At 36.5% G+C, this 12568-nt stretch overlaps 1 protein-coding gene across 1 annotated transcript in view; it reads right to left on the bottom strand.

Moving 5' to 3' along the window:
* LOC149554931 (etoposide-induced protein) overlaps nucleotides 1–12568 on the bottom strand; it is a 140779-nt gene that overhangs the window by 35276 nt on the left and 92935 nt on the right. Inside the window, exon 4 of the mRNA XM_089828942.1 lies at nucleotides 3498–3550. Within this exon, the coding sequence (XP_089685068.1) occupies nucleotides 3498–3550 (53 nt within the window). The remainder of the gene's footprint in view (nucleotides 1–3497; nucleotides 3551–12568) is intronic.

The following is a 12568-nucleotide window of genomic DNA, read 5'->3' as shown; positions in this document are numbered from 1 at the left end:
CTGATTTCACTCAGGAGGAGTTTAGACTAAGTCTTGTCAATGGGGCCAACAAGAGTCAGAAAAGTGAGGTGGAATAGGAAAACGTTGCCCTAGCGGGGAAAGGGAAAGCAAAGAAGGGGTCTAGCAAAGGATTGAATTCACAAAGTGAAAAGAAGGACCTTTCTAAGGTCAAATGCTTTGGATGTCATGAGTACGGTCACCATGTCAATGATTGCCTAGAAAGGAAGAAGGCAAAGAAGCAAGTGGCAACTTCAGCAAGTGTAGATGAACTCTCCAGTAGAATGGAAGATGAGTTTGCACTTATAGCTTGTATGGTGAGCTCAACCTCACTAACTATCTGGTATATAGATAGTGGGGCGTCATTTCATATGACAGGAGTCAAAGAGTACTTCTCCAGTTATAAGGAGGAGAACACCAATATCCAAATTTTTATGGGAATTTTGTCCAAACTCAAGCCAATTGGGAAAGGGACTGTTTAGTTTCAGATGGAGAATGGAAAGATAATTCTAGTTCATGATGTGTTGCATGTGCCAAAATTAGGTATGAATTTGATTTCTGTATCTATTCTTCAGGATAGGGGGTATAATGTACTCTTTAGAGGGACACGTGTTGATTAAGCACAAGGATTGGAAATCACCCATAACTATTGGAGTTAGGAGTGGTCGCCTTTACAAAAATATGCAAGCCATATTTGGTCAATTAAAACACTAAAACACTAACTATTCTACTCATTTTTAGATTTGACATACTTGCTAAGAGGAAGAAAAAAAACATAGAGCAGCAGTAGTGAGAAAAGATTGCATTTAGTATTTACTACTTATATTTTAGTTGGACTTCTCTTTATTTCATTTTGCATGCATGATACTTAAAGCCTTTAGGCATTTTGATTTTAGCTATATATGTATGTAATATTGTCATAATGGAAGTACTTCGTATTTGTCATCTGATAATTTTCCATGTATTGATCTTCTAAAATGTCTATGGTGAATGGTTTATCAATGTTATGATATGCATATTTGAATTTTGTCTCTATATATAAAAAACTCCCTAATTTTTTTAATCGCCATTCCCTGAGATTTCGTCCCCTAAATAATGGCTTCGACCCATACCCATACTGGAAACATGTCCCCATCCCGGAAACACTGTGGAGCATAGCTAAACATGTAGGTACATCAACATTACCCCTTCAAGGAGAACAATACAAAGAATAAGAGATATAGAATAGAAACAACCACAAGAACAAGAATAATTATTGAAACCCCAATCCCCTAAAAACTATACAGTTCAATCTATTATTAGACAAACATCATTACAATACATTCAAAGAGCTTCTCTAAGCAACATATCAACAAGATCAACACTCTTTCTCCTTTGGTAGAGAAATCCAGCAACATAAGCCTAAAAAAATCACCAAACCAAATACTAATTCTCACGACTATCATATGGGCGAAGTCATTCTAAAATACAAAATAACTCTTACACAAGCTTTTTCATCACTCAAGCTAGCATGTGTAATTGCCAAGACTTCCCAATGAAAAACTAATTAAATCTTATACTAACAATGGAAGAATATCTTTCAAGTCCACTACTTAACCCCTCATTAGTGTTTCATTACAAAAACATTTTCAATTACCCAACAAATAAACTAATTGCATATGCCCTCACCTCACATAGGTGTCTCCTTAGGCTCATTCCGCTAATCTCAGAGTTCCATAATTTAACTTTCTATTAACAAGAAGTTAATAAGAACTTATGATATGCAAGGTGACAGATCAATCTAAAAAGTAAGGCCATTTACTGTTTAGGAAAACAAAAAACTAAGTAAATCAGATAAACTTTTATACAAGTATTCCAAATCGCAACTCCTTTCCCATGAAAGAGACAAAGACACGAAAGGGTTAACCAAGTTTTGACATATTCAACCAAACCGATCTGACTTGGGCAATGATAAGCAAGGAACTTCTACATGTATGTCTAACAGTGGAACCAGTGGAACTTGGGCTGATGTTCCCACATATTTTCCAATTATTTTTCAGATGATGCAAATATTATCAAAGGAGACATAAATGATAATTTGTTCTGGTCCCTATCTATCATGTATTTATTTTCCTAACCAAGGGTAAAGATAAAATCTTAGAGGGCTCCAACCCTTTTACAAAAACTGGTACAATTTCATCAATGAAGCCACCAAACAACAAAGATATACAAGCAAGGTCCTCGTAGGGCTAAGGCTGTAAACCAATAGTGACCTTTTGGCACCTTAGAGAAGATAATGATTAACACAGGGCATACCAAACAATCAAAACATTTGACTAGCAAGCTCAAGGATGTTTGAAGGCATAGGGCCTTAGGGAGCTCGTAACATTAACAAGAGTACTACATAACAAGTCATTGAAGCAAATTTCCTTCTTGTCTATTTTCTCTTTTTTACTTGTTAATCTTCAAACAAAAGAAATTAAAGGTCTTCTAGTTAACGCCACTCCATACTCCATCTTCCTTCATTTTCTTAATTGTTAAGGGCAAGATGGGTGAACATTCCTTGCACCAAGCAGATGAATTTCTAGATCACACCAGGCAAGCCTTCACTAACAATTTCCTTGACCCAGCACACCTCCACCAAAATTCACATGTAGGTTAGACCTACACTTTAAAAAATCATTGATAATTTCTTCAAAATTAATTCTACATAAATTAGTGCAATCTCATATACTTTTCAGTAATTTTATTTATTATTATTTACATGTAATTTTAGACTTTTTTGTATAAATAAATTTTATGTGTTTTTATTTGTATTTGTATTTGTATATTTTTTTGTTTTAATGGTCAATGTAGATATTTCCACATCATTTCATTCAGTCATTCATGGAAATTTGGCATTTTCTAGAAATGCACCCATACCCATCTCCCTATCCTAATGACTTAGCTCTTGAATCCTTGAAACAACATGCATGGATCACAGTATTTATCTTTACCCTAAACATTCTTCAAGAAAGAGATATAGTATTACATTATTACAGCTTTTGGATTCCCTATAAGCATGATTTCAGTACCATGTCAAAAATGTACCAAGACAATATAAAGAAAAGACATGAGATTTAAGAAAATAGTTCACTCATACTACAGTAGACTGACACAAAAGGTCAGCATGTAATTGAGACAAGAATACTAATGTTTCATTATACAATTTATATAAAATGTATCTATCACTAACTTAACCTCTAACCTTATCGAGTGGTAAAATAAAGTTACACTGATATCTAATATTAACTGATTATTGAAGACTGTAGACTGAACTCCAAGTCTCCAACAATTATTGATTTTGTAATATATGACACTATTATAACTCCATACTCTTTCCAAAACCAAATTCATTTCCATGTATTGTGAATTATAAACTTTGTCACAGTAATTAGATGCCACATAATTTGTACAACTATGCAATACAATGTAATGCTGCATGTCACACATTGCATGTTCAGGTGATGGAAGATAATTACCATAAGGTGCTTATAATAAAGCTGAAAACATACATGGGATAGAACCAGAAAACCTGCAACATAAGAAAATATCAAAAATATAATTAGGCATAATATGGTTAATAATATAGTGATAAATACTAATGTGAGATGATTTATCATTAAAAAGAGTCAAAAATGATGTTGTAATGGTGCCATTAGCAAATACAGAAATAGTGTTATTAATAGTACTGACTATTAGACTATAATATAACTTACAGAAAGGGGAAATTCAGCTACAAAAATTTCAAACATAAGGAGAACAAAAATCAACATATAGAACAATAGCCTGAAATCACCATAGGGCTTAGTAATCTTGCATCACAAAAAAGACTGCTATTAGAATAATTCTCTAAATACCTTATTTATTATTCTTTTAACGGTCAATAATGTATATCTTACAATTGTAAATATTAGAATGTTTCTAATATTCTCTTATTCTTTTGCTATTAGAATGTTTCTAATAACAACTATTGTTTCATAACAAAAACATTGTATTTATATATGAGCACCTTGCTCATTCATCAATTAACCTAATATTTTACCAATTACCTATGTAATATGGTATCGGAGCTGGATTATATTTTTTCCTAAAATTTCTACTTTCACAATTAAAATTATTTGCTAAATTTTTCAAAATTAAGTCAAGGTCGATGTTGTTAGGAAAACGGGTAGTTAGACAGTAGGCATATCCAAGGGCATTATACGGTCCCAAGTTCGCCTCGTGACCCCTTGGATACTATATGTAACCTTTATTTCCTTTTATAAAGGCATGTTGGTATGGAATACTGTTGTAGCTGGTGACTAAGAAATGAATATAATATGATTGTTCTCTACTTTCTATGTTACGTAACTTTCCATTCTGTATGCATTAGTTCTATTACCCAGTAGGGAAAACATTTGGCGTCGTCGTCATTTCGAATCTAGGAAAGTGAAGCGACCGATGGCATATGACACATAGAGTCAATGGGAATACCTCTGGAAGAGAACGTGAGAGTAAATGAAAATGGGATTCCAGATCTATCCGAGGGGGAGCACGAACTAATGGAGAATTTCCATATTCTATTCCGCTTGAGCATTGAAACCTTTGTATGGAGAGAATTCATACAGGAAGAGGTTCTCAAGGGCATTGTGTGGGACTCCCTCAACATGAGCCCTACCGCCAACTGCCTACTGCATCAGTTCCCCAGACTATTTGCACAAGCCTTCTTGGCACAACAACGTCAAAGGGAGGAGACTGAATAGGAACAACGCATGCAACAGACCCTTCGGAACTTTTGGGAATGCATCCGGTGAGAAATGGAAGAGCATGATGAAAGCCACCGACGCCCTCACCCATGAGCTCGAGACTGTGGGAATTTGAGTAAAAGTGTGAAAGTAAGGAACACTAACCTCTATAATGGTCCCACAGACGACCACAATGATGTATGGAGACTCTACATAAATAAAAGTTTTCTTTTATAATGTGTTGTTTTCAAAATCACCCATGAAAAGTATAGATGCCAAACACACTAAATAAAGATAGAAATAAGAAGGAACAAATCCATGTCATACAAGCCAAACATCAAGCCTTAATTCTTGCACAACAAACTGAGCGATGATGAAGGTTAAAGCAACTCACCGAAGGGAACCACGAATGGGTCATGAAGGGTGACCAGGAGGGTGCCGTGGGAGGAGTAGTAACCGAAGAGGAACGCTTTGGTTCGCTGGAATGCCGGCGAACGAGAAGTAATGAGGAACTATGGCAGAGACACGTGAACAATTGTTAAATCTATCCATCACACCTTGAGCGGAAGGAAACCGAGGCAAAAACATCGAACGGGAAGAGGAAGCAAGGGAGGTAGAAGACACCAAGGCAAAAAGAAGTGTTGGAAGGACATTGCACAGTGGTGAGGGAAACCCTCCACAATCCAATCCCAGCAATAGTAGTTTAGGAACACAAGTGGGTCAAGCACCACGACGAAACATGTCATAGAAACAAAAACTACCCAAATTTACTGCCGACGAGAAGGAAGATCCCTTCAAACATTGTTGTACCTATGACACTATCTAGGTAGCAAATGGGGTGACCAATCATGATGAATGGCTTAACCAATTTCCTCCAACCCTACAGGGCATTGCCATTGATTGGTACTCAGACATTGACAAAACAAAAATAGGTTCATGGGCTGACCTCAAGAAGGCATTCCATGAGGAATTCAAATTGCTTCGAGATGATAATGGGATTGTCATCGAAATGTACAGTGCCAAACAAGGGAGAAAGGAAACTGTTTGAGCTTATAATAGAAGGTTGAAGGAGTTTCTCAAGAAAATGGAAACCCAACTCGTTAACGAATTAAAGAGATGGTTCGTTGATGAACTGAATGCATCTCTCAGAAGAAAATTGAGGATAGTACTGCGAATGTTTTACGAAGATGCATACGACAAGGTCATGAATCTAGAAAGTGAAAAAAAAATGCTAAAAAAAAAAGAAGAAAACAAAGTCAATCATCTAATGAGGATAGTAGTAGTGACGAAGAACCCAATAAAAAAGTGCAAGCACTACAAAAAGATATGGAGTGTATGATGCGGGAATTCAAAACAATGAAAGAAGGCGCTAGACGGAGTGAAGAAGGGGAATTATGGTGCACAAAATTCAAAGAAAATAGCCACACAAAAGGAGCATGTCCTAAGAAGTTAATATGTGACATTTTCTAGGTGATGGGCCACTCTACCAAAGATTGCCCATATAACTTGCGGACAAGAGGGCCCTAGGTACTTTTCACCCAGAAGCAACCATCTACCTTCGAGGCAGCCACAACCAATCAACAAAAAAATAATGCATCATCTAGCAAGTTTTGAAATAACCGTCGCAGAGGCCAGAGGATGGCTAGCCATGGAAACGCCAAAGATGTTGGTTGATTGGATTATAGAACCCGAGTTGGGACCATGCAACACTACTATGGAGAACCTTGCACATGACATAGTAGGGGCATATAAAGACGCCTACTATGCTCAGCAGCGTGTAGAGGCGGATGGAGAAGCAGAGAGGGTTGCAGCTCCGAGGTCTAGGGCAATCAAGGCAAAGACTTGAGAGGAGCTAGCCACTAAATTGGCTAGTCAATAGGCAACATGGGGCACAGAGCGAGCAGCGATCTTGCAAGACAAGGAAAAGGCTGAAAAAGGATTGCAGCAGCTCAGGCTCAAGCTATGGAGGCAACACTTCTATTGAAGGAGGCTGTGGAGGTTAACACACAGACACAAAAGGACTTACGTATCCACACCGATCAAGTTTACAAGTTACGCCAGCTGCTGAACACTCCAGGGATGCAACCTCCTCCCTAGTCTATGTTTGCTTCTATATTTTTATGATGTCTCCTAATTTTGAGAGTTTTGAGTCACCAGGAGACGACTTTTCTTTTGGGGGGATGATGTTGGCGGGAAAACAGGTAGTTAGATGGTTGGCATATCTAAGGGCATTATATAGTCACGACAATTTACCTCACGACCCCTCGGATACTATATGTAACCTTTATTTCCTTTCATAAAGGCATGTTGCCATGGAATACTATTGTAGATGGTGACTAAGAAATGAATATAATATGATTGTTCTCTACTTTTTGTGTTAAGTACCTTTCCATTCTCTATGCATTAGTTCTGTTACCTGGTAGGGAAAATAGTCGATTCGCCATTGGAATTGAACACTTTCACAATTCTTTCTAGATCTTTCTGTTGACACCCGTGTAGGGTTTTGTATCTGCTTTTCAAGTTTGACGAACTTTCTACAACAACATCTGTATTTCAAGCAAATACCATTTTCGTAGGTTTTATGCTTCCTATCTGTTTGTGGTCTGTATTCCGGTCAATGACCCTTCCTCCTCTTACATTAGGCATTGTTGGTAGCTTCTAACACAATTGCAAGTAGGAGGAAGTTTTAGCACATTAACTTCATCACATTGTGTAAATATTTAGAAAGATAAATACAAGTAGGTCTAAAAATAGACATCAAAGGAACCACATCTTTGGATGTTGCCATCACTTGTTCATCAACAATGTTAGACTTGTTGATTTTGACGTAGTTGTTCGGTTTCTCAAAATTTGTTGAAATTGGATTGGGTACCACTCTTATCAATGGGAATAACACCCATTTGAGTGTTGTGGTCCAAAACGACCATTAATGTGATCATTCAGCCCTGACCAATATTAAAGCCCTTCTTTGCTTGCATTTTTTTACAACAAACCTACCTAACGAGTTTGCTCATTATTTTTGGAGGCACTTGGATTCAACTAGGGTCATCTCTACACAATGTCTGTTCTCACCCAAGATTTTCTGCTACCTATAGTTCTCTACAAGTTCAACGACTCTTTGTATTTTTTGACCTTGTGTTCATCTGTGGTAAACAAAGAGCATATTTTTGTCACCCAAGGTTTCACAAACCCTCACTACTTTCTTCTACAGCTAGTGCTTGATTTTTAAGATGATTTTGGAATTTTTTAGTTAGCTTCATATTTTGATTAAAGATTTTTTATGGGATTTTCAAGAGGTTTCTTGGGTTTCTCTAAAAAAATTATGGGCCTTCAAAAATTTTGTTTTGGGATCCATACCCACAAATTTGATGTCTCAAAATCAGTACCTATTTTCTACTTCTATCATTCAACATGTGATTTTCACATATTGATCATATTCTACCTTGATATTTGTGTCGCCACACAGTTAACCACCTTTGATCTCAATATTTTACAATGGCATCTCTAATGAATATTGTGCTTGAGGCTAGTCAAAAATTCAATGACACAAAATACAATGCTTAAAAGCAGCATAGGATAACAATTTTTTAAATAGATGTCTTGACAAAATTGTTTTGGGCAAGGCTAAATGTCTCAATGAAGAAGACAGAGTAGGATATATTAAATCAGCAGAATCAAGAAGTTGCCATGCTCATCAAACTTTGAGTCACTAATGATTAGCTATGGCATGTTCCTTCTAACAAAACAACTTAAATTAAATGCATCTAATAATGTTTGCATGAAACCTTTGGCAAGAGTTGTGTGTTCTTTCTGAAGAACATTCTTTTCACAATCATGACGAATGAACAAGAGTACGTGGAGGATCAGCTCAATAAAATCAAGGACAATAGAGATCAATTGGAAGCCATTGGTGCAAAATGGAATTAGTCATGGTGGTGATCACCTTGAAGAGTCCATTCTCTTCCTATGAACACTTTGTTGAAACTCTCAACATTGGTTCCACTCATTCTGATGTTTCTTTTTTTGATCTCTGCATAATGCTTCTACAACAAAATTACAAGAAACAACAATTCGGTAGTGGTACTGACTCATCTTCAAACACATAAGCTTTCTTAGCCAAATCCTTTCATAAGGACATGAGAAATTATCAATTCTCTCAGCCTTCTCAAAAGAATCCCTCTACTCAATCATTAAAAGGCCTGATAGGGACACAACCCAAGTACAGAATGGACACAACAAGAAAGGGAAAATTTTATTAACTGTGAAAATATGCTAGTACACTTAATGCAGAGAAACAAACTCCAAAACATGCCCTATGGGCTTACAATAGCATAAATCTGGAGATAAATTCTTCTACCAGTACCTTCTCTCAAACTCCAATCCGAACTGTCTTTTACAATGCCAGAAATGTTCTTAAATAGACTCCAGAGGGTTAGGGATTAGGAATACATTCTAGAAAGTACTAGTTGCCATCCACCGACCAAATAGAAGGCTCCAGAAGTCGCATTAGAAGTCGGCACAAAATTAGAAGAATCCAGAAATGGTAACTGAACTTCCGGGAGGCATAACTTTTGAACCGTAGCTCCGATTGACGAACCATTTACATTTCCAGAAAGCTCTCGAAGCGCTCTATAGCCCTATGGACAAGCTTTTCTTGTCCCCATTTTTGGCCTTGTTCGAGGTCATTTAATGCCCCTAACCTGACTTTGAAGCATTCTTAGGATGTCTCCAGAAATCGAAAAACTGCGATAACTTTCAAACCGTGGGGCCTTTTGACTTGATTCCTTTTCTGGAATGCTCTAAATTACAATGACAATCATTCGACCAATTTACACCTTCTAGTTCACCAAAATGATGGCTCAATTACATACTCCTATTTTTCCAGCATTTACACGTATCCCAAGGTGTTCAAATACTCTAACCTAGAACACTGATAGTGGAACTGTGAGAGTTGGAACCTTTATTGGACCCAAATGGGTATCTAGAAATGAAAACACATGAAACAAAAACTAAGTCTAAGTACATTTTTTTGGGTGACACAGGATTGCTCTTATACCTCTGGATGCTCCTGCATCAAGGCCCAAAGTCATCATAAGTTTTGTTATATAAAGTGTAATAACCCCAACCTGGCTATAATCTCAATAACTCCAATTTCTTGACAAATTTAGGAAATTTGGCATTTCGACACACTTTGCAAGCCAATTCAATATAATGAGAAATATCTTTGTAGTTGCATTCAGAACACACATATATGGAATTCTAAAATAGTTTGAGCACAAAAATCATAACTCGTATTGCAACCAATTATGGAAAACTTCAATGCAATGAGTTTCTCATGAACAAATTGCATATATGTATTAATTCATCAGCAACCAACAAGTTCTATAATCTCATCAGCATAAATTAACTTCTCATATACAGAAGCAACAATAGAGAAGTAATAACAATTTGCAATCACAGTTGCAAATGTAATCCTCAAAAATAAATCTCAGAATTCTGAAAACCCCAGAAATGCAATACTCCTAGCCATAGATAGTAACAGTAAGGGAGATTAAATGGAATCACTTTACCTCAGCAGTGATTTGAAAACACTTATCAACTTCCCTTATACCTTAGCAAGGGCAACCAAGTTCAGTACCTTAGAAAGCCACAAAGGCAGCAAAAGCAAATAAATATTCAAGCATGCTTTTCACAATGAAGTGAATTCATTTATAATGCTTTGTTGATAAAAGTTTCCAAAAGAACTCAACTTCAGAAAGCGTAAAGTTTCCCAAAAGAACTCAGCTCTTGAAATTTCCCAACACAACATCTCTTTATATATTTAATACTTGGCTTAGGCATATAATAAATGGCTCCTTCCAATGATGACTCAACCCTCAACTTAAGTGAAATTATAAAGTTAAATTATAACTTTATAATAAGTCATAGCAGTCACTCTTATTATTTCCTCATGTAACCAAATGCTTTTTACAAAAATAGAAAAACTATGGATTATTTCATTTAATAATTCTCAAATTCAATCTAAAGGAAAACTAATTATCCTTGATATGTACTATGTTCTAGAAATAGAACTCAACCTTCTCTTAGTTCGACAAATTCTGAGACAGCCTAAGCTAGATGTGATTTTGAATTCACAATAGTGTAGTATCATCGACCAATAGAATCAGTCTACTATTGTGGATCTTGAGGATCATGGTCTATTCTAACTTGTTGATTATAGTGATTCTCAAGAGCTTGGTATGATGTCCCATTGCTCGTCTATTGGTTACACGTTGGCATCAATGGTTAGGGAAGATCTTGTCATTGTACTACCAAAGATTCAAACCCAGAAACTTATAGAGTTTGCATAACATATCAATCTAGGAAGCAACATCGCACTCTATTTTTAGGTGGCAACTCCAAGAGAGCTTCTAAGGCATTACAACTAGTCCATGCTTATATTTGTGGACCTATGGCTACTCCTATTACTGGGTCCAAGTATTGTTTACTTTTTGAGTGATTCATGTCTTGGATTTTGTGTCAACAACTTGTTGATGTTTTAGTGTTTGGTTTTGATCAATTTTCCTCCTCAAACATTGTGTTTGGGTTTTTCAGTTTTCTCCTTGAAAATCGTTTTTGGATAAATTTTACCACACTTCCTAAAACAACACTTTGTAAACTTCCATTTCAAGGTGTGGCAAACTTTCCACAAAAATTGTGGTTTCTTGCAATCTATTTTGGGTCGCACCTAGCTTCACTAGGGCAAACATTTGCAACTATTTTTTGTGGTTTCTAACAAAATCATATCTGTAGAATTTGTCAATTTTTTCTACAAATCAGGGTTTCAAGTTTCAGTAGCTGATCTCAGAGGATAGCTTTGTGACCCAACATTAGATTGGAGGGAGTTGGTCATTAACATTTTATACGTTGAGGGTCTCAACTGTAGTAAAATGTTCTAACAAGAAGGGAACATCCTTCTTTGTATTTGTGACCAAAAGACGTTGTGCCTTTTGTGGGGTAGTTAGTAAAATGAGCATCAAGGGTAATTAATTAATATTATATTATTGGTCATTTTGGTAGTTTCGAATTCCTTGTTTGCTTTACATTCTTCGTTGTTTCTCATTATAAGAAGACTATGTCTCCATTTGTAATCACTCGTTTATGAATAATGAAATAATGGAATGGGTATTAAATGACTTTATTTTAAGTTACTTTTCTATTTTCTAGCAATGTTCCATGACATGTCGTCAATCGGGAAGGTATCCTAGATCAACGAGCCAAATCTTTCTTGACAAGTCATTCTTACCTGACCCATGACTCAAAAGGTTAGACTATCCTGCTTGCATGACTCATTGAGTCAGTGGGTTGGTGGTTGACTTGCCAAGTCCATGGTCCTTCACATTGTCGACATCAACGTAAAATAAACATTAAAAAGAAATATTTACTTATTTTTGTTGCTGAGGTTACATCTAGAAATTGTATTTTCAAGCTTTATCGGTATTACTTTTGGCATCTTAAAAATTCTAGAAAATAATGCACACCATGGAGCTTTATGTAGTTTTCAAGGTGCTAATTTGGTCTTGGCAGCAAGGGCACTACCCCTTGACCCTTGCAAGGGGCTTTGCCCCTTCATCACACTGGGTGCACTCCCCCAAACCCCCACAAGGGGCACTACCCCTCAACCCCTCTAGGGGCACTACCATGAGATCCCCACAAAGAATGTTGGCCCTTGACGTCACTTGACATGTTTCTCCTAAGCCCCCATTTTATTTTTTAAGTACACAACTTTGAGTTTGCAGATCACAAGTCGTTATCTACACTCTTCTCATTTGTATTCTTGGATATTA

Source organism: Cupressus sempervirens, chromosome 5, assembly GCF_028749045.1.
Source record: "Cupressus sempervirens isolate cs-2001-9-10 chromosome 5, ASM2874904v1, whole genome shotgun sequence".
Lineage (NCBI taxonomy): Eukaryota > Viridiplantae > Streptophyta > Pinopsida > Cupressales > Cupressaceae > Cupressus > Cupressus sempervirens.
This window is presented reverse-complemented; position numbering and strand designations above follow the sequence as displayed.